This window comes from Aptenodytes patagonicus, chromosome 2 (assembly GCF_965638725.1).
Source record: "Aptenodytes patagonicus chromosome 2, bAptPat1.pri.cur, whole genome shotgun sequence".
Taxonomy (NCBI): domain Eukaryota; kingdom Metazoa; phylum Chordata; class Aves; order Sphenisciformes; family Spheniscidae; genus Aptenodytes; species Aptenodytes patagonicus.
Genome location: NC_134950.1, coordinates 33,505,174 through 33,528,969, shown reverse-complemented (window position 1 = coordinate 33,528,969; position 23,796 = coordinate 33,505,174). Strand labels below are relative to the sequence as shown.

General features: G+C 37.3%; 1 protein-coding gene across 3 annotated transcripts in view; it reads left to right on the top strand.

Moving 5' to 3' along the window:
- The window catches only part of PKIA (cAMP-dependent protein kinase inhibitor alpha), a 44,884-nt gene extending 26,708 nt beyond the window's left edge, over nt 1–18,176 (top strand). For all 3 annotated transcript variants that reach the window (XM_076329516.1, XM_076329514.1, XM_076329515.1), the window contains exons 2-3: nt 10,604–10,781; nt 15,619–18,176. In XM_076329516.1, the coding sequence (XP_076185631.1) occupies nt 10,631–10,781; nt 15,619–15,698 (231 nt within the window). In that variant the 5' untranslated portion in view covers nt 10,604–10,630 and the 3' untranslated portion in view covers nt 15,699–18,176. The remainder of the gene's footprint in view (nt 1–10,603; nt 10,782–15,618) is intronic.
- Nucleotides 18,177–23,796: the final 5,620 nt, after the last annotated feature.

The window sequence follows — 23,796 nt, the reverse complement described above, 5'->3', positions numbered from 1 at the left end:
AATTAACTTAAGATTCCCAAATAAGCCAGTAATAAGAAAACAAAACACATTGGTCCACCCTTGCAGCAGAAGCACTAGAAGGCTGTAACAAGAAAAATGCTGTTTGAGGCTAGAAGGATTGAATGTTTCACAGGACAGTTTCTCAAGGTCTGCTCGAAGGTATCTCAAAAAGCAAATGCAGCCCCAGTTCATGGCATCTGTAATGTGATTTTAAAAATGTGGAACCTTGTCCTAAAGAGTTCTGAAATCAACTTATTTTATAATGAATTGCAACATGGAATATTTGCATATATGTTCCTTCTGTTGAGCTGATTAAATATATAATAGACTTCATATAAAGAGGGTTGTTTTTTTTTTCTGACTGGTGGCTTAGTCTACATTAAATAGAGAACTCTTTTTCCCTTGAACGAAATAAAGTAAGACAAACAGCAATTAAGGTGTTTTTTTTTTCTCCTTATAAATGTATGGCTCTCATATACCTGGAGAACATGTGGCAAACATATAGCAATATTTGAGATATTTACCTCCCTGTGCTAATGCAGGAGCTATGTCCAGAATTTTGCAAGCAATAGCTGGTTTTTGTCATCGTGGGTAGCTACCAAAGCTTCCCAGGTGACCACTGTCTAATATTGTGGTAATAATATCAGTGGTCTATTATAAAGAAACAGTAAAGTATTCCTGCTGGAAACAAGTCTAAAAAAAGCACATTTGAGACGATTATTTCAGGAAGCCCTAAGTAGGCTATGCTGTTGCATAGCAACAGAGCCAGGCAGTCCTTAGACTCTGAAGTAGTCAGTGTACACATGGGAACAGAATGCAAAAATGATGGAAACCTTGAAAAATGTAAGGCTGAGACTAAGAGAAGACCAAAGTGAAATGATATGCAATATAAAATGTGAATTTATCGTGTGAGATATAATAAATTGAACTGCTTTTAAGTTATAAAAACTGAAATGCTGTCAGCCAAATTACGCTTTTTTTTTGGTAGCTTCTAGATAGTAATTAAAAGAAAGGCAGAATGTCTTGTGGATGGGAAAACTAATTCAAATGTAAAGTAGATGTTAAATGCCTACCACAGGAAAAAAAAAAAGCATGGAAAAGTTCATTTATTATTGACAAGCCAAAAAGTTGACCAAATATACCATGAATGAAATACTGATTAATGTATTGTGGCACAAAGAGGTTCAAATACTTGTATTATTAAAAATCTGCTTGTCTCATGTTCATGGGTCTCCAGGCTAGCCCAGTGGTATTTATCTTTGCAAATACTGAAAAGTATGGTGTCATTGGGGGTATTCTTGGCAAACTCCAAGCTTGCATGTGAAATGTGAGACCTTAGCAGAAGCATATTATACTATAGCAGCTTTGTTTTTGCAAGAGGTAATCTGATTTTATTAAAAGCAAATGTAGGAACCAATATTTAATATTTGGTAACACACAGTTGTGGATGATCTTGCTGTCAAAAAAGGCAAATCCCTTCCTTCCAGTACTGTTTTTGCCCCTGCCCAAGAAGAAACAGCAATAAGCTCAAGCTCTTCTGTTCTGGATGCTGCAATACATACTTCCATGATGAGTCATGACTGCATGATTTGAAAAGGTAGTCACATGCAGACAGTTGAGCTATTACACCAGAACCTGCTGAAAAGATATGTGATACAACAAATGTTGCACCTGTCTAGTAGGTTACAATGTCTTAAAGATTTGAGAAAAGTGTCTTGGAGGGGGACAGTTGTTTTTTAAATACTAAGGAAGAGTTTAAGGATATCTCAATGCTCCACAGTTTAGCTATCTTGACTGCTTGATAGCTAGACTACACGTTGCACTGAAACATTGAAGAATCCTAGCAAATAGGTCTGGAAGAAACCTTATGACAATGCTGGTGCATCCTTCTGTCCACACAGGATAATGTATAGCCTAAGTTTTAAATGCTGTCATGATACTGTTATCTAGACATTTTCTTTTTTCTGTTCTAACTGCATGCTTTCCCTTTGAAATGCTTTTGTTACCTACAAACTGCTGTTGTAGATGCTGTAAACATATCAATCAAATTGTCAAAATGCAGAACATCACAAAATGCAAACTTCAGTTAACTTGGGAGTGGAAGCAGTGTAATAGGAAGGATAACTCTATTAAGCCAAATCTCTTGTAGTGAGATAAGAAGAAAGGTCTTCTAAGACAACCTCATGCATTGCAATTTCAGAGGAAAATGGGTATTGTAATGATATGAGTATTGCCTGGAAACAAAGTATGCACCGTAATTGTGTTAGATCTTGCTTCAGCAGTAAGCAGTGGAAATACTCTGTGTTCCAAGGATGGAAAATTAAAATATTTAAGATGGAATCCTCCAGAAGGAGGAAAGTGATACCTGTTTTCTTAATAAATAGGCTCCACAATGTTAAAAGCAGTCTTTTTAGGGACTAGTAAATGCAAAGATGCCATACAAAGAATTAGTATAAAATATTGTTAAGCACCTGACCGGGTTATCTTTCCATTGTAAGATGTCTGAGGCTTCCCCCCCTCCCATAAAATGTCTTTTCAGTGAGCCAAACCCCTCATTCAAATCCAGCGGCCCTGTGTGAAGTCCTTGAGTCAAGGTAGCCCACCAGGTACCTCTTGGTAGAGCAGCTGGAGGGGTCCACCACAGTCAAGCTATCTTTCTGGTTGTACAGGCTTAACTGGTTTCTCTAACTGAACTCTGAGCTCTCTAAGGCAATTGCTGCTTCCTCCCCATCTGCTTTTTTTCTTCCTGATCTTGTCCTCTAGACAGAGTATCCTGTCTGGATACAGGATATCCTTATCCAGAATATCTCCCCACCTGAAATCTGATTCTTCACGCTGATATTGTGGTTTTGTAGTTCCATCATATTCCCCCAACCCAGCACATGCACAGATAACTCTTGGCAATGCTAGCTAATACCTTCTTCCTAACCATTACCTGTACTGACGTTTTAAAACAATGAAGAGCAAGGCTCGCATTAGTTCTTACCCTAGCATAACAAAGCTGTGTATGTTATCAGATTGGGCATATATTAATATGGAAGAGATGGTCTATGTTTCTTGGCATGTAACTAGCTATAGATCGTGAATCTTCATGTTAGTTTCATGGTTCACTGTTAGGAATTGCAGCAACTATAATAAATTACTTAGGGATGTTTAGCCATTCAAATCTGTAGTTCAGCTGAGTATTTCAGCCCTTATAAATGAATGCAGGTTGCCTTGCACCATGGAGCTGTTTCTTAAAAAACACAGCTGGTTCCCATTTAACTGGAAAAGTACACAAAATGTACTGCATACTGTTTGTGTGCCATTTCTTGTTTGATTTTTGTATGAGAATGAAGTCTTTTTTTGCTTTGACCTCAAAAGCATTAGCACTAGTAAAGTAATATCTAGCAAGATTGTATATCTGCAGGGAAAAAAAAAAAGATATTTGAGGGGAATAGGTCTTATGTGCATAAGAATTTTATATATGCTGAATTTAAAAATTCAGTGGACCAGAATCCTTGTAGGTCATCTAGAGTAGGATTAATGTCACCTAACTTTATGCATCTATAATAAAGATCTCTGCTTACCTTCTAGACCTTTTTTTTCTATTCAGTAGGAAGAGATAAACACATTGAAGGTGCTAGTTGCATTCATTCTAAAACAAATGCTTAATGTGGATCTGATGAATCACCTCATATAGGTACCTACCTACGTATGTGTACACAGGCATTTAAAATTAGTCCAATGAATCTCATTCTTAGCCCCTTCCATAGCATTAAGCTTCTGCCAAAAATTGGAAATCTGATAGAAAACCCTTTATCTGAGCGGCTTCCACATTATCACCTTTGTACCACTGATTGTTTAGAAGGCTCAAACTGCAGGTAATTCGCAGAGCTATTTGGCTATCAGACCTTTAGTTAAAAGTTGGCTAAACCTATACTTTTTTTTTTCCAGTTGAAAGTTGTCTATAAGGATTACAGTGGCTCACAGCAGTTTGGCCCAAAACATCTGCAGACTACTGATCATGACTGTTCAGCGTTTTGTTCTTTTTTTCCCCATAAAGCCATATACACGCTGTTGCATGTAGCAGTGAATAGAGGAGATGTGGCTGTTACAAAAATAGTCACTACAGTGCTCATAACAAGTTCTCTAAAGAATAGACATCAGAGACTCAGCTGTGTTTTCTAATGAGAAGTGTGTTGATCAATACCTTTAAAGCACTGGCTGTGCAGGCTGGCACTCGTTGACGGAAGTGTCTGAGAGAAGAAACTTGCTTATAGCATGAATCCTGAATTAAGGGCAAGGTTAGGAAGGTACGGAGATGCTTCATGAGGAAAGCCCACGCAACTTCCCCCCCTCCACTAAACATCCTGATGCTAAGCAGACATCTACTCTACATTTCTACAGAAAGTCTTTCTTTTTTGTGCAAAGCATTTCCAAGCTGCCAGTCTGTTGTGAATCCTCAATACACCGGGCTTTTACAGTAATCCAGCAGTTGAGGAAGAGCTCCTCTTTCCTGTTGAGGGGTGTATTTTGTGTCTTCATGCTCTTCCATGGGCTTGCCTCTCGTGTCATCTCTCTGTTCCAAAAGGAGTGCTGCTGGATTGTCATATAGAGGCCCCAGTGGACAGGCTTTCCCCAAAGGCTGAAACCATTCCTTTTGAACAAAACATTGTATTTGTTCAGTATTGTGTTAATCCCGTTCCTTGGTTCGCAGCACCACACCGTTCTAAAAAAATAAACTGTGGTGCTGCATACCTGGCCTCATCCTCCCAGAACCCTGTAACATCAGCCTTCCCACAGCTCAGATGGGTGTGGGAATGCTCAGCAGGGCTGCCAGGTGTGTGTCACATGAGGAGCTTGACAGCTCCCATCTTGAGGCCCTTATCCATCTTTATGGTTATGAGGTGCTATAGCAATGGATTTAGTTGTTCATAGAGAGTATCAGAGCATCGTCAAAAGTGATGCTTTAACTCCTTCCTTCCCTTCAGAAGCCAAGAAGTCCATTCACCTGCAAGTAAAAAAGTCATGCAGCAATAGATGCCTCTTTCCTCAAACACGTTCTGTTTACCATTCAGTATTCTCTTTAGGTTGAGCAGTGACTAGTGATGATAGCTCACCCTATTCCATTCCCTAACATAGAATCCCCATGTGGATACTTAAATGTTGTGATTTGTTTCCTGCATAGGGTGTTAATTTCAAAATATCAAAACATTTATTGTTATTTATAATTACTTCCAATAACCTCAATAGTTGTCTGTGGGAATGACAACTTCCGTACTGTATCTTTCCAAGGAACCAAGGTCTCTGTAGTATTGCTTCATTGATTAAGTTTGCTTTTTTATATTTGCTGCTGTTATTTCACTGCCCATTTTTATGGAATAGTAGAAGATAAAACTGAATTTGTGAACTGAAATTAAGTAGTAGATGAGAGACCAAATCCTTATGGTCATGGGCATAATGAAATTTGCCTGAGCAAGGACATAGTAAGAATTTAACTATTTGGCTTTTAGTTCTGTAGATCTCTTTAGGTAAAATACAACTTAGATAACGCAGAAGAAAAACCTATTAACTGTGTTAGTGAATAATCTCTTTGTATAGGTTATAAGCTGAAGGATATCCAACTTCATAGTGCTTTTTTTAATGCAGATTTAAAACAGCTTCTTAATTTTTTTCTGGTTAAAAAAAAATCTCAGGTGGTCATTTTCTTTGTTCTGTTTCATTGTTTAACCAGTTGAAGTGCCCACTGATTTCCATTAAGATCTTATTAGTACTAGGAGTACTTCATATACTATGTTCACGGTAAAAATATGTTAACTGTCAGAAAGGTAAGTCACCTGTTCTACATTACTATTTTATAGAAGTGGTCACTTCAGAAACATCAGACAGACAAAACTACATAAGGGATTTTCAAAGTGCAGATTAAAATACTGTCACTAGCTGGTATGGACATTTGTATTTCTTTTAATTGGCTTTCAAGAGTTAATACTATTTTCTTGCTCATTTGTGTCTGTCCAAAAGTAATACTGTTGTATAGCACAACAGATACAATCTCTTGTGGAAGTACACTTTTGTTAAATTGTTGCTCTGTTTCTGCTTTCAACATAGCAGACCATGCAGGAGATAGCTCTATTCTACAGCAACCTGTACCTAGATTCCTATCTCCTCACTGGAAAGAGCCCTGTCTCTAAGCTAAGGCTAGATTTGGAACCAAAATTTATTTTAAAAGCATAATTATACACCTTCTCTAAAGCAGACGTGCTATTAAATGACAAGTTCTTGCTCTTTTTTTTTTTTTTTTTTTGTTCCCTTATGAAAGCTGAATATAGATAATTATATTTAAATAATGTGCTGATCGTGATACAACATTTAGCAGCCAAAGCCTGGGAGAGTTTTATGTGAAAATCCCTTATTCAATGCCATCATTAAGCATATATGGAGAAAGAGGGGGAGTAAATGTTGAAGAATCGTACCTCTTAGTCTTACACTGCAGGTTTGCCAAGAAAATGGCAGCTCTCCTGTGCTAGCCAGTAACATATGCCAAATCCCATAGACAAGCCATGTGTCAAGTGCCGCTTCTTATTCTGTCTTCCTTTTAAAATAATAATAAATACCAATTAGTGAAGGTACTTTAAATGTGTCTGGGCTTCTATTAGGTAGCTAGTCCCTTAAACAGGCTAAATTCAACAACCCTCAGTACTTCTAGCCCATAAACTGTGTAGACACTGATTTTTAATGCATGCTGGTATGCCACATAATTTCTGTACTTTCACTTCCAAACTCTTGAGAACAATGGCACTGTGTAACACCTTGTTTCACTGAATGGTTATGGAATGCAGTCAAATTGGGATTTCATTTGTAAAGCCATCGCTAACTTTTTAGGGGTTTTTTAAGAGTTCTTTCAATAAAACCGAAGTACGTAGAAGAAAGGAAACAGTTGTAGAAATTTGACAGTTAGCTTCAGAAACTTGGGGGATAAGATTTGTTATATATAGCATGGAAATGGAAAATTTAACACAGAAATTGGATTGTGGAGATGAAGGAGTATTCAGGGAACTTTCTGAAAACACAAATACTGATTCTTTCTGTACCTATTAAATTATACTGTTCTTGTCATCCTTCTTTTCTCCTCCTGCATTCTCTGGATACTAATTCTACTCCTTATGATGCTTACCTGTACAACTTCTTCATTTGCATAGGATATAGAAGTAGGCCTTTTGCAAGTGTAGCAGTATATGTTATCCAGAATATTCATTAATAATACAGAGATGTCTTGTTACACTGGCTAAAATCCAAGATAGCAACTATTCCTATCTACCTTCCTCATCCTCCACAATTCTTTAAGTGCTTTCAACTAATTTTCAGCACAACTTTCTTTGGGAGGAGGGAGTTGGGAGGGGGAAGAGACAGAAGTCTAAGATACCCACATTTCTAGAAGTTTTATGAAACCAGGAAGCTGAGGAAAGGAAAGATGCCCTATGAAAATCCCCAGGGCTGTATTGCAAATTGTAATGCATTATCAGGCAAAGTGACTCTACACAGGGGGAAAGACAAAGCACAGCTGGGGGAGACGTCAGGTGGGATAGTATCTTAGCAGTTACCAAGGAATCCAACCCTGTGACAGCAGGTTTCATTAGTCTTTATGCTCACAGAACTGCTTTCTTTAGTTTGCTGGTTCAGTTGGCAGAAGCAGTGAGGTTTGCAGCCTTCATGTTTCAGTTCAAGACCATGTAGCATTGTTTTTGCAACTTAAAAAAGAAAAAAAAAAAATTAATTACTAGAACTAGTGGGACTGTGACCACGATCTTTAACACAGGAATATCTGTTAATGCAATTAGTTAGGAAATTCAAATTGTGTTTCACAGAATTATTAGCAAATTCCACTCCTTCCACAGAGACTGAAGGGGAAAAAAAGGTTTTTTGGAGTGAATGGTAATTCCTTAATGACTGGTTCAGTGAATAATTACAGACTGCTGGGCATTGAGCCATTCATTGGAAGGGGACCTCTCCGGTGACGTCAGTGCTGAGTTCCATATTTATGCAGTAATGTCTCAAGATAATGCCAATACAAAACAGAATGGTGTTTGACATTTAGGAGAAGACGCAGACAGGAAAACTTGGAAGTGTTAATAATGTATGTTTGGTAACATTCTTTTTTGATCAGAATGTTGTTAGTAATGCCATATTGAGCCTATAGAAAATGAACCTTTAAAATAAAGTTCTCCACAAGCACATTTTCCTATGGCTTTATAGCTTGTTTCATAGCTAAAATTAAATAACCTTGAGATTTCCCCCGGTGCTCTCCGTGTTTTATGGAATGTTTCAAGAAGAATATAATCTTACAGAAGAGTATTCTGTGGAGTGCAGTTTGTACAGTCCGGGGAATTGCTCGTGGAGTACAACACTGTTCATTTTGCCAGCCTTACAGCCCTATAGCTTTGTTCCACCTCAGTCATAATCTTCTCTGCTTATTCTGTTCCTGATGCACTGATATGCAGCTTCCAAAGTAGCAAAAGAATGTTCTTCTCTGTGATGTTTTTTCTATGCTAAAATAAATAAATGTCTTGGCAGGAGTGATAGCTATAATGACTTTGGATTGGTGCTACACCAGTGACAAACTCCAAGCCTGTACATTGATTACTTTCAGGTTTTGCACTTCATTTTCTATAGGCCAGTTGCAATAACAGGCATGAACAAATATAACTCATGTAAGTTTCACTTAAAATCTTTTATCTTCTGATCTTGCTGGATGATATTCTTCAGTGAACAGGTCAGATAAGTCTGAAAACTTGTGCTGTTTTCTTACCTTATCACAACTGTCCTCACTGTTTCCCTTCACCCTTGCAAGTTATATGCTTCGTTACTACATGGTTTATATATTTGGCATTGAGATGTCTGCACCTTGGGCAAAGACCAAATGGTAGACTTCTCATTTGCTTCAATATTCTTACAGTGTTTCAAGAAGAGGGCACTTCATGGGAAGAAATGCACGTGCTGTCATGCTCATGAAAGCATTTGTTAATTGAGAGGCACTACACTATTTTATGTGTGTCAGGCAGGCTTTCAGTCAATGCTGACCTCTTTCCGTTCCCTAGGTGTTTGTTGTTAGGTTTTGTGGGTTGGGGTTTTTTTGGGTTTTTTTGGTGTGGTGTTTTTTTGTTTTTTTTTTTATTTTTTAAAGCCGTTTCCTGTTTCATAGTGGCTATTCATAAGAGTAAAATTATCCTGTCAGCCATTCAGCATTTGGCATGGGACACCAAAGCTTGATAGCAATGAACTTCTTAAGTCAGTCAGTCCTGCAATGATATTCGATATAGCTATATTTAGACTAAATAAAATACGGTATAGAACCCTTTTGTTGGCTTCTCAGACACATCATATGTACACCCTTATACAGCTGACTGAAGTTGGGGAGGTGAGGACTAGAAGATAAAGAATGGACAGGATTTGTGAAGTTATTCAGAGTTGAGGGTGGGGAAGGGTTGGCTGTTGTCTTTTATGTATCTTTTTAAAATAAAATTGTTTATAAAAAATGAGGTTTTTCTTTTTATTTAAAGAGAGAGAACTGAATCTTTTGCTGCTGTTAGTGTGTGTGATGACTTCAGGGGCTTCTTCAGTGTTCAGCAACTGCAGTAGGAACTGATTAAAAAGATTTGTACGCTATGCAAATGTGACATTTCAGCTACTTTAGTAATAATAGCTAAAGCTTCTTACTGTATGCAACTGTGCAACGTTGCCCTTATGCCCCCGCCCCCGGTCTCTGGTTACAATTCTATAAATTAAGAAAAAGAAAAAAAAATCCTAACAGGTTAGATCTATAGCAGATAGAGCAGAGTTTCCCTGTGTCTTTGGCAGATCTTACATTAATGCACATCATCACATTATTCCAGAATAACATGAGAAATAATTATTTTCTAATGAAAAGAAGTTCTGAGTTTATATCTGGCTTACAGAGCATTGCTTTCTAACCTCTGTGTTATAGTTTAGCTATTCTGCTTGCTCTGTTAGCATGTCTCCACTCGTTTCAGTGACTTTATGGTAATGCATTCACTCTGGTGCAACTATCACACCAAAATAAATTAGTTAAGTCTGAAGAAGTCTATATACAATGCCAAGACTAATCATACTAACAGAAAGGAAAATACACAAAGCAGCTGTGCCTTTGTATGAGCATGGTGTTCTCCATGCAAAAGCATTATCAGTTTGCACTTTCTTATTCCTTACGCTCTGCATTTCGTGCAGAAAAGAACTTTCTTCCACCCCCTATCTACCTCCTACTTCGCAGCTAATATTAAAAGCCAGAGACAGCTCTATAAAGAAATTATGTTGCTGAGGTCATTGCTTTTATAAAGTATTCACTAGCACTTTATGAAGTATGAAAAATGAAGTTGTTTAAAATGCTGTTGAATACAGATTGCATAAAATCCACACACCTTTATTGCTTTTTACTCTGTTTCTTCTCTAATTTCTCCAAATTTTGAGATTGAGGCATCTTCTTTTGCTGCTTACTGCATAGCCGATCTACTCCACAATGAGAATCCTCTAGTTCTTCTATTCCCGTTCCATAACATCATCTGTTTTTCTGGTGTTGTAAGTATTGTTCTTTTTTTCTCCCATCCAGGTACTGCTATGTGGATATTTGTTAGCAATGACTGATGTGGAATCTACATATGCAGACTTTATTGCTTCAGGAAGAACAGGTAGAAGAAATGCGTTACATGACATACTTGTGTCCTCTCCGGGTGGGAACTCTAGTGAACTAGCCTTAAAGTTATCAGAGCTTGATATAAACAAAGCAGGTGAGTACGTTTTGATCTTTTATTAGATTTATTTAAAACTAAAATGAAAAGAGTAGTACACAAAACGTGGTTTATGCGCATGCATTATTCCCTTGTCCCTCAGCAACAAAAATATTTTTTTCTGATAATGGAAGATCAGCAGGGGTTGCCTGCAATAAGAAGCCCAGATTTCATAAATGGGAAGAGTGGTTATTTGCAAGTACAGCATATTACTGAAAAAAGAAAAGTCATTCTGCAGTGAGTGCCTAGTGGCAGAGTCTATGTCAGAATAAATTTTATGGAAAATCGAGGATAAGGAAGAAAATAAGGAAGTCTTTATTATGAAGAGTTGGGTTTTAATATCCTTTAATGGAAGCTCTTTGGTTTGAAGCCTGTAGGAGAAGCCATGTGTCTGCTTGAAAGGTTATTGTGGAGATTAATTTTATTTTTCAGCTGCCAGAGGACAGAGCAATAGCAATGCATTGTTGTTTGTTATACTTAGATCTTTGTTTCTGGGTAAATTGTCTCTTTCCACTTTCTGCTGATACTTTGTCCTTCTTTTAAGGTGATTAGCACTAATGCAATCCTAAATCTTACTTCACCTTTAATATTACCAAAATTTTTAGCTGGTTGTGCACCTTCAGTTGAGAGGAAGGAGGGACAATGTACGGTGAAGGGCCTTACATTAAATAAAAATAGTAATATGGCTGTGTAATTATTTTCATGTTACACGGGTGGGGGTTGATGAATGGATCTTACAGATATTTGAAAGCCCTTTTCAGATCCTAGGAAAGAGGTCTTATGCTTATTTTAGTAACAGCAGAAGAAAACAAATGCAGCAAAGAAGAAACTGTTGATAAGCAGCTGCCCTGTTTGTGCGCGTATTTTTCTCAGAGACAACGGCAAGAGTTCTGAGAGGCAATCTCATCACTGGACAATCAGATGTGGGCAGTGTGATGTTTGGGTGGTTGTAGTGCTGTTTGGAGGGGAAGGATTCTTTTTTTGGCTTTCGGTTGCCAGTTTGGGACCTTATAGCTTCTAGATGCATGCAATTCTAGCTGGGCAGGGCCTTTAATTTTTTTTTCTATTTAAAAAGAAAAGCTTTATTAGTATGTGTGTAGGTGTGTGTGTTTATTTTAATGTGGGGATACGTGTAAGATGTTGGAAAAATATAAAGTAGGTGGCATTTGAAATGCATAATGCCAACCTTCCTTCTTGCTTTAATTTTCTTCAGTCTCAAATTTACACTTACCAAAATTGTCTTTGATCTTGTCCATTTAGAAGATATAAACAATCCCTATTTTTAAGTTAAGCTGTTGAAGTGATTGTAAGCCAGAACTGTGTTCTGTTGTGAGCTATAAAAAGAATGTGACTTTGTGCCTGTAATATATGTTCGTATGCATTTTGTACGTGCGGTTAGCTCTGTACTGATGAGAATAGTTTAAATAACTGTTAGCCTAATTTTTAATACATAATTCAGGAGTCTTATTTAGTTTTTCTTGGAGACCTCTTTTGCAGCTTGGGTAACTTAGTCATTGCAGAAAAGTGTACAGAGTTGCTCATAAAATTACCTTAGGTAGTAGATACACAAAAATGCCTGCATACTTCTTCAGGAGGTTATGCAGTTTGAATTAGATACAATGAAAATATATTTAAATTTTGTATTATTAGTACACCTAGGTGCTGGATAAAAGCCTCCAAACCACAAATACTGGAAAATGCATTGTATCATCATTCATATGAGTATTAGTGTATTATCCTGTCGTGTCTTTCCAAGCCAAAGAGAGGCTAAAAAATATTTTGCATCCCAAATTCCAGTTCAGAATATACTAGTGCTTGCGGGATGCATATACGCATCACACCTGACAGGATTAAGAGGAAAACACGTTTGGGGGTTGTATCTTATTTCTTTCAAGGTGCACGTCAAACAATTTATGCTAAGTACTACCTAATTATACAAATATAGACATCAAGTTTTGATTCTTTTTTTTTCTTTTTCTTTTATTCTTACTACAGCTATATGCATTTTCTTGCAAAAGTGCAAGTACATTTGCTTTCAGCTGCATGGAGTAATGGCAGAGTAGGATAATGCAGATTAAAAAAAAGAGGTTATTATAAAACAAATGTAAATTAAGCTACCCAAGCATATTTAGTACATTCGCTTTGAAAAGCTTGCAGATACATTTCCTGTAAAGAACAGGAAAAGCTTTGAACAGCACTAGGCAGTGAGGCCTTGTTCAAAGACCACATATTTTCTGTCATGCACTATTTCATACCTGAAGTGAGTGCTGGTTAATCCCCTCATTGATGACCAAATGACAGATGATCAAGAGTTTACTGCATAATTACGTATGATACATATAATTACTGTATAATAGTCTCCCTTCAAAACAACTGCTCCAGTGTTCTTTGTCCATAATAAGCTAACAACCTGCTAATATCTATGGAATGGACATATTCACCAAACTTCAAAATATAGGTTCCAAGTACTCTGTGGCAACACATTTTATCTGAATTTAGTAAAAGCAACACTGTGTACATCTGATAAGTAGAAAACTGCAACAGAAATCATAAGACAGAAGGCAAAAGGAAGATTTTAATAGGGAAATCAGCAGGTAGCTCACCTGCTCAACTCTCTCTCAAGGTAACCAATGCAATTCCAAGAAACTTTACATTCAGTTCATCTTACAGGTGATTGTAGCTAAATACAGTTGTAAGGAAAAAGTCTGCAAGTCTAATCTCTAAAACAAACTGCTGGTTTTCTAGGCATCTGCAGATACGCCACAGAACACAGATTCAGTGCAGAAGTGGAAAGGAGACTTCCTTGTAAAAGTTGTAATGGTCCAACCATCTACAAAAAACTGGGGAGAGGCATTAAAGTCATACAGAACGGGAATGGCTTATAGCCATCATGTTTTTAAGGAAGAATAGTTCAAGAGCATGCTTAGGCAATTTTGGGATTCTCAGAACCTAGAAGCAAAATTATTTCCATAAACACATTTTAAGGCCTTTGGTAGGAGAGCTCTGCCAGCAGAAAGACAAAGTCTGTAGTACCAAGATAGTGTATTATAGATTAAATGGATTTAGACTAGTGAGTTTTTTCAGTGAGTTGAGAAAATCTTTTAAGAAGTGGTGTATTAGAACCTTAGTGCTCCTCCTCTGCATCTTTGTGCACTATTTTTAAAATTGAGGTAGTGAAATGTTTGGGCTTCATGTCCAGGATCATTTTTCTTTTAAACACAAATACCTTGCAAAGTTTTTTCTCTCTTCAGGTTTTTTTTGGGAGGGTTGTCCTTCTTTTTTTTTTTTTTTTAAATAAGAATTCTTTCAGGAAAGCTTGACTTGCCCAGATAGTATGAAGGCTATTAAAGACTTCCTAGTAGTCAGAATAAATGGAGTAAAGAGCAGGCAAAAAAGGAATAAAAAAATAAGATTCCACTCGTCTGGACTTTTGCAGTATGAGAACAAATGTAGGAAGCTTTGTAGAAAGTGTTTGGACAATTTGGGCAAAAGGGATTTCTGTCCAATATGAAATAATTGCATGTAGATCCATCCTGATGGAATCCTTTCTGATGTGGAGATAAAACTGAGAAATAAAGAGCTTTCTGAGAAAGTACCTTGCAAAACAAATTTTTATTTATTACTCAACCCATAATGAACAGAACAAACCTCACTGTTTAATAGGCTAATCAACCTTCCATACAACTTTTCATCAGGTTGAATTTGATAATTACCAATACCCTCTGAGGCATTTTGCTTCCTAAATACTCAGTGCATGCACAAAACACAGCTATCACGTCTGAGCTTTTTGCAATGTTCTTTGCAGTGCAAAGAACTTTTTTTTCCATTAGCAATGTGCCATTTCTTACATATAGAAAAAGAGAAGGTGTTTATGGTGCTTATTTCTATAAACAGAAATAAAGCTGCAGATACACAGTGTGATTTGAAATGGGGCAACAATAAATATCTGTACTGAGAGCCCTGCTTTTATTCTGAAGATCTATAGATTAAAGTTAAGAGGCACTACTGCCTCTACAACTTAGTCCATGGAATTTTCTCCTCAACTACTGTATCAAGCCAGTTCAATACAAATTATTCAGAATCCTTGCAAGATACAAGAGACAACTTATGTCTTAACATTATTCCTTACTATGTACCTATAGCTAATTAGCCCAGTGTTCAGGGACTTCTGTCTTACTTGCACTTAGCTTCCAGCTGTCTGAACCTGTTAGGTCTTAAATCGTTAGGTGAAATACAATACTTTGCATATAGGTACTAATAGACCATTGTCAATGCACTACTTAGCCTTCTTTAGACAGGCTTTATGAGTTGTCTGCTCCCCGTGCCACTGTAAGATGTTTTCTATTCCTCAGACCGTTCTGTGGTTTGCAGTGAGACAGCTGGACTGAACGCCGTGGGGCGTGGTACTGAAAATGGACACACAGAAGGAACACAGCTTTCACAAACTATTGCTTTTATTGAAATTGCCTCTTTTTATAGTAAACTCTGCTCAGACTTGGTGTAATGAGGTGTTTTTTTCTTATATTGTCATAGTATCATAGTGAATAAATTGTCAAAAATACCCTACTATTTTTGTAAAATTCTTTCATTTCTAGCTACTTTAGGTCTGTACTTAAAACGATAGTGGTGGCTGCAGCTAGGAATTTGTTTTCGAAGGTGTCTCTTGAGACGCAAAGTATGGCTACCTTAGTAGTAAAAGGTTTCCTATTTAATGCAAGATTTCAGTTTCAATTTTTTTTTACTTTGTTTTTGAGACTGGTGGATGAACAGTTGGGGTTCTGTGAGCAAGACCTCTTTGTTTTAGGGTGGATCACTCATCCTTTTATTTATGTTATAGAAGGAGAAGGAGATGCACAACGAAATCCAAGTGAGCAAACTGGGGAGGCCCAAGGGGAGGCAGCAAAGCAAGAAAGCTGACATCCAACTTTGACCGACTGGAGCAGCTGCTGGATGTTTTCAGACTACAAGAGCATGCCGGAACAAATTTGTTTCCATGAGCAAGCTGGTGGAAAAGAAAGTGCATGTGTCTTCACTGCTGGAACCCACTCAACACAATGCTAAAAATGGGGGTACAAGCTGTGGCAGAAGACAGAATTTTCTCTACCTCTGTCATTAGCAATGGTTGAACATGTATTGATTTTTTGGGATAGTGTCATCAGATGGATCCCTTCATAATGACTACTTGATGGGAACACTTTTAGAAAGTAGAACAGGTAAATCTTGTAGCAAATGGCCTTTGAAACATCAGAGGATCTAATTCTGTATCTTAAGAAAAGGCTTGTGTGATCCTCAGAGTTTAAAATTCTCTGGCCAAAGTGTTCGCCCATTAAAAGAACTGTAAAGAAAGCACTGTTTTTAGAACTTTGCATCTGTTTTACAGCTCTGTTATTTACAATGGTTTTTGTATTGTATGACTTAGATGCTCCACACTGCCCCTTCTCAACTGCTTATGAAGAATATTTCTGTTACTGTGAATTTTTCTACCACGCGTTTTGAAAGGGCTGTTTTTTTGCATAATGTGGTGTGCACATGATAGATTTAAAACGTCAACCGCTAAATTGATTATGCCTAAACCTAAATGACTCAGCAACACTCTAATTTGTTACTAGATGAGCCTTCAAAACGATTTGTTAATGTGAATACTTCAGCGTGTTTTGTGTCCTTGGTACAGTTTTGCCACTTGCCTGTAGTTAGTTGCATATCAGAGACTCAAATTGAATCTTTTATGTTATTCTTCCCCGTTTTTCTAATTTTACTCCCAATTTCTTAATTTTTCTCTGAGATATTTTTTTAAAATGTTAGTCCAAGTATTTTATTGTTATGGTAGTTTTAAAAATACATTTATAACCTTATATGGGTTAAAATTCAAACAAATTCCGTGGTGCTAGAGATTTTCCTGGTTCACATTGTTAAAGATGGGCCTTTGTTTACACACAGGAGAATAACTGGCATAGGTTACTGCCAATTATGTATTCTGGAATGAGTTTTAGATTGCAGGATAGTCCAACTAGTGGATCATGGGCTGGATCCAGCCAGGGAGACTATTTTTTCTATTCCTTGCCTTTGCCTCAGTTGATCAGGCCGTTGAGTTTGCGCAGCCGGTAGCCTGTTACTGATGCACCAGGTACAGCCAAGTGCTAGAAGCTGCTACAGCAGCCTTTTAGCTAGGATGTGGAGAGGGAAGTGAGAGACTTGGCATCTAGCACCCAAAAGACTGTATTTTTCCCATTTCAGCTATTCCAAAATGACAGTCCAAACTGGACCTTCATTGAAATACCAGGATAGCTTGTCCATCCAGAGGATTACTTAAAATATCTACAAATGAATAACCTATTCCGCAGTAGCTATGCTGATTGATTTCCTCCCCCCCCATCCCGCCCCAATAGACAAGGCCATACATGAGGTTGAATACTGCAAAATGGGGCAGCCACACCTCTGTGTGACTAAGGTGAGTAAAGAGAGTGACTGACTAGTAAACCATGGCAATCACATAAGCACCAATCACAAAGTCAGCAGATTTGTTTTCTTTTATTAACAGGAGGTGATGTCACTTTCTTTATATATAGTATATATATTATATATATTTTTGTGTTGTTGTTGGTTTCAAATGTTATGCACTTTTTAATGTTTGTAAACTTTTACTAATGAATAGTGTGATTGCTTCCTGAATATATTAATCATCAGTTAACAAAACATCTTTGTGGCCACAGCTGTTTGTTTCTACCATATGTATCATAGTACTTGTCACCTGAAATTCTTTTGTGAGATGTGTGGAGAAAAGAAAAACACTTCTGATCAGTATTATGAGCTCATTTATTAGTGTTAATAAAAAACAAGCCAGAAGTATGCTTGTGGCTCATTAGTGTAATATTAACTCTCACCTTTTATGGTTTGGAAGCTGAATGCCTCGCTGTCTTACTAGCTGTCAAATGCCCTATCTTCGTGGTAACAGAAGTAGTCCATTTGCTTTGAAAATACTGTTACCCCTAAACTAATTATTTATTCATTTGTTTCACTTGGTGTTCCTTTCAAAGTTTAACACGGTATTATTCATTTTTTTTTTTTAATAATTATTTCCTCCCCCCTTGCTCTTGCATCAGGTCTTCAAGCTGAACTGGTTGCTCCTTTGTCATGGACAAGTTACTGTCAATCTAGCACAAACACCAGAAGGAAATAAGATTCTGGGGCTTTTTATAGTGTTACTTTATTGATGAACCATGAAACACCATCAATAAAATGTCATGGAAAAAGGTAATAGTGGAATAAGTAATTACAGTACATTAAAGTGTTGGTTTTCCTTATTTTCCTTCAGTGCTTTTCTTTATTTCAGTACACTTTCCTCTTCTTAATTATTTTGTGTTGTGAAATAAAATTCATTTCAGCCTTTCCTCTCTATTTTGTACCTGTTTCTTCTATTTCTCCTCGTTTTCTTTTGTTTTTAAAACAATTATGGAGGCCTTTGGTTTTTGAAACATATCTCTCTGTGATGGAAAATATCGCTGTTAATTTTAGTAGAGTAAAAGGCTGTTTATGTTCCTCATCCCCCAAAAGTGTATGGGTGTTTGGTTTATCACTTGAACTCTGCTCACTCTATTTGGGGTGTTTGGGAGGCCTCACTTTATGTAAACGTGTGGTTAGTCTGTGCCAAATGGTTGAGTCCCCATCCCTGGAGGTATTTAAAAGACGTGTAGATGAGGCGCTTAGGGACATGGTTTAGTGGGCATGGTGGTGTTGGGTCGATGGTTGGACTCGATGATCTTAGAGGTCTTTTCCAACCTTAATGATTCTATGATTCTATGAAATCACAGCACTGTATCTTGAGTACTATTATTACCCAAGCAATTATAAAAGAGCTAGCTCAAGTATAGTCACACCTTTATTTCTGTGTAATTGCATCATATAACAGGGACACCGATGGCAGAATCGGACTTTGACTGGGTTATTTTTCTCTTTGCTAGTTTCTTTTTCAGTAAGCCTGCCACTCTAGCTTCTGTTCGAGTATCTTCTTTATATTTTATTGTTCTCATGATAGGTAAAATGTTTAAATGTTTGTTTAATCCAGGATTATCTTAGAAAAATCACTCCAAAAGCTATATAAACTCAACAAAGTTAGGTATGGACTATCAGCTTAATAGAATGCTCCTTAAAGGTTTGGTTTTGGTGGGGTTTTTTGTTTGTTTTACTGTCTCTTTAGCTGTACATTTTTCAGTGCTTCCTTCACCCTGCCAGCCCCATCACTTAAAAAAATAGTCTCTGTACTCATGTTCCTGTTCCCCATAATAAAGTCTACGACTATGTTTGCAAGCATTGCACTTGCAGGGTTTAGATTCTCCGTCCACTTGAAACACAAAGAATATAGAACTATAATTGGACAGAGATATTGGCATTTCTTTCTTCTGCTTATTTCCATTAATGTTGTCCGTGTGCTTCAAAAAGCTTCTATTAAAAGACAGCAGCAAGCACACACATACCATTATTTCATCAAACTATCATTTTAAGCCAAAAGTTCAATATGACCTTCCATACAACAACTATTAAAGAAATATGAAAAAAGTTAGTATACCTGCTACTCGTCCCTGATATTTCCCTTGCCATGTTTCTTCCACAATTTTGAAGTAGGGAAAAGTGTATCCTGGTATGAGTGACAGGCCCTGAGGAGTTAGATTTCATGCAAATGGATAATGAAATTATCTGGTGTCCTGAAGGAGGGAGCAACTACCGAAGCAGTTCAGCTGGAACTTCTACAGTATGAATGCCTTTCTCAGCTAAACAGTGAAGAATTCCAGGTGTGCTTAATGTTTATATTTTATGTTTCAGAAACATCAGTGATTTTTTTACAAAGGAAATACTGAGAGCACAGTACTGTAACCTCAACTTTGACAAAGTGTGCCTTACCTCAGCAGTATTCCTACATTAAACTGCTGTATTTTTGCCCTTATTTCTTTGTTTTGCTCTGTCTCTCTTCCTGGCTGGTTTATTTTCTGTCCCGTGCTTCCCTCATGTAAAATAATACCCTAGAAATATATGGATATGGAGTGCTGTATTGGATTTTCTGTATATTTAACTGACTAGAGTCTTGTAGTAGAAAGGTTGTTTCTTTTCATCTTTTTGATCAATGCACAAAGGGGGATCTGCTTCAAAGCTCTCAGCACGAGAAGCGATAGAGCCAGGAAGGAAGTGTGAATTCAAGAAGATTGGCCAGCAATATAAGGAGGCTGGCCTCCTAATCTTACTTTTCTTAATAGTAAGGCAGGTGGAGTCCAATGCAGAAAATAGCTTCCTCCATCATGTGATGGATAGTCAGGATGTGTTGGTCTTAGCTAAAAAGAAGATAAATTGTTCAACTTAGGTGATATTTTGACTTCAGAACCAACTTCAGGTTTTCAACAGTGCTCTAGAACAGAAGCATGCATAAACCTGTGGCCCTTACCCTTGAGACAAATGAGAATCACCAGGTTCTAATGAAAGAGAATGGGAGATTTCTTAGATAACTTAGAATACAGGATGCTCTCTGAAAAGCAGAAACTTTTAACAGCTAGGAAAATGATAGAAATCAAGGTAGTAGCAGGAACGTTCTCGCTGTTCTCTGCAGGCTCAGGCTGAACTCTGTTCTTTCCTGCTTTTTTTTTTGTCATGATCAGGGATACTATACTGAATGCAAGAGAATGAGGACAGAGATGGTCAATATGGATGTTTGGTACATTTCCACCATTATTTATGTAATGCACTGCCAATATCTGTCTGAGAGAAAATAATGGTCAAACAATGGTCTGGACAAATAGGATAACAGGGTTCTGAATCAGTTCCTATTGTTGTATGTGACTAATAAATCTAATTGTGAGATAACAAAATATGAACGCATCTTAAAAGCACAGAGTAAAGCTAAACACAAATATGGTACACTCGTGCTGACAAGAAGCATCCCCGTCTTCTGAAAGCAACAGGATTTCACCCTCTACCCTTTTACATTGATTCTCACATTATGGCTTGGAGCTGTTGATGTTTTAGGATGGAGGGCAGGACAAACTTGTCAACTCATGACACTTGTGTGTACAAATGATCTCTCGGTATTTTCAGGCAACACGTTATGCTTCAGTACCCTGAAACCAAGTGTTTATAAAAAGACCAGTGCTAGTGATGGCTTGCTTGTGAGTCCTTAAGTAAGCTTTTAGCAAATTAGCCATCAGTATGCATTTTCAATACCATTTGCTATTAAGAAATTCTCTGCTGCTGATCCATGAGTGCAGCGTAACAGGTGATAGCCTGATACAGGCTTGACTAAAGCAGATCCTCTTGAGTGCTCCCAAAATACCTTGAGACAAAAGTGTTTGCAAAAAATCCATGCTACCTTCTTGCACTAGCAAAGACAGATGATAACAGTGTTCTGTATTTGTTAAATAATAAACATATTGTATCAATGGTTAATCGGCTAATGCTTAAATCTACTTCCATGAAAAAAATACCTTTTGATCCTGAAAAATTAATCAGTTTTTAACATACAAAAGGATGAGAGATGAAATAAAAAAAAAAAAGTAACTCAGCAGTAATGTATAGGAAACAGTGACATATCATCTGAGCACTGGATGGGAGGTATTTGTAGGGAGATCAAATCTTGAGCAGCTCTGCAAACCGCTATCAGGGGATTAAAGCTACTTGTCATTCAATCAGTACTAGTGTGGCCCAAATAATGCATTTGTTAGCAGGTGAGTTGATCTATTCTGCATCTGTTTTGTTGCATTAGCATGTAAATTAAGTCTCATTTTGTTCATCAAACATGGATATTGCAAACAGATACACAGAAGCAGTTTTTAAAGATGAACACATAAATAGTGGCTTCCAAGGCAGCAAAGGAGAAAATGGGGTTTTTTTACCATGTAGCATGCTGACAGATCCATTTCATTACTAGTATGCTTCCACTTGTATGTCCCTTTTCTCACTAAAAAAATGAACAATACAGGTGTCATTGTGCAAAGAAATTCAGTATTGCAATGTGCACATCAGCAAAACCGTGCGTTTGTCTTAACAGAGTTCTGTTATCACTTGGGACCTCAAATGGCAAGTATCTAGCCAATGTATTAGCTGTATCTGATGTGGGAATGTTTTATCATTCATTTTCAGTTTCAGTGGCGTTTCACTGTGTTTCCTACTAGTTCAGTCGACTCACTTGCCTGTAAAATGATTTCTGCTGCCCACATTCTTTTCAGTTCAGTGATTTAACTGGCTATTGATGTAAGAACATGTACTGTGAAAGTTAAAAACTCATGTACAGTAATGATATCTATCTGCTGCTTTAATATTTCTCTTTATTAATAGAACAGGACATATATGAGTCATTGGGGTCAGGAACTACTCGGAAACATCGTGGGACTGCCGTCACTGGTGGGAATCCAATAACTACTCCTGGAAGAGGCCATGCTAGGTTTTTGGTGGAATGGTGTTACGGTTACAGACAAATATAAAAGACGAAGACTACAGGTAAATTTAGGGGTGGAGGTTAAGCTTGCAGTTTTACACAGGTAGCCTGAAAACCATATCCTTAGTGACATGTGACTACTAAATGAGATTTGGTAAACTTATAAATCTCTTACCATTTTCAGAAATTTGGCCATAACCCATATAACACATCATTGTATTTGGCAATCTTTTTCAGGCTAATGATTTCTCCTCAGCAAGGATGACATGCACTTTATCAAAACACACGTTAATCGCAAGATACAATAGAAAGCAGAAATAGCCAGTCTGACTGTACAGCTATGAAAAAAGTGTCACTCCTGCACGTTGCCCTCCCTCACATACAGCATCTGCAGGTAGTGCTTGTAACTGTTGCAACACACTGAATTTTAATTTGGTTGGAACAGGATTTTCAAGAGACCCTGTGGAATACATCTGAACCATACATTATATCACCAGGCACGGCTGATCATATTTTATCAACTAATTATTTCTTCCTATCTGATATTCAAATGATATCAGATTTACTGTTCACTCTAATGTATGCTTCTAAATATCCATGTGGTAATAAATACGGCACTACTTTAGGCTGTAGTTGTAATAGGATGTCGTGTAGTCATTGGCAATGTCCTGTGGATCACTATGGACCTGTATGTACTTTATGCCTATATTTACACTGAAAATACGCAAGATATTTTCCAATTAAATATCAGAGACCAAATGGGAATATGCAACATAAAAATACTGTGTGATATTTAGCTTTTTGTAGTATACGCTCATCTCTTTTTACTAATCCTAGAAGTTATACACAAGCGCAAATAGGACACAACTTACGTGTTTCAGTAAAAGATCTTTGTTTCCACAGCCTCATCTTTGATCCTGCAATGCAGTCAAAATGTAGACTGTGTAACATCTCATTATAGTCATCATTTCCCTAGCAACAGACTGATATCCTCAATACATTATACAGTATGCTTCAGAGAACAGGGCACGCTGGAAGGGAAGAAGATGGATGACTTAACGGGTCTTTTTAATCTACGATTTTTCTCATCCAGGGAAAGAATTAAGAACTCTCTCCAGACACAAACACAACATCCTTATTTGTTTGGAAGTGCAAACACCAACGCTATATAATAATAATGATCCTATTATTATGGTAGCAGTTTCTACTGCTACCACTGTGGCGTTCTTATGGAGCCCTCCCCGCCCTCCAAAAAAAAAAAAAAAAAAAATACAAGCGCCCCGGAAAGTAACCGATAAATAGCACACGCACACCTCCTGGTGGCACTGGGTAGTATTTTAAATAGAAGGATTAGAAATTAAACCGACCTGTAGAAACAAAGGTCCGAAGAGCCACGGTGGATCAGGGATGATTAGGTTGTTGAGAAAATTCTTTGGAAATCACGAGAGCGAAGTATTGTAAATGCATCTTTTACATGATTGAATTACAGGCTTGGCTTTTGTTCTTAATCTCTTAAAACACCTATTATTTTTCAGAGCTTCCCTAGGATCTGCATCCGTACCCCACAGATAAGATCTCCGTAACTGCTGGAAATAAAACTGG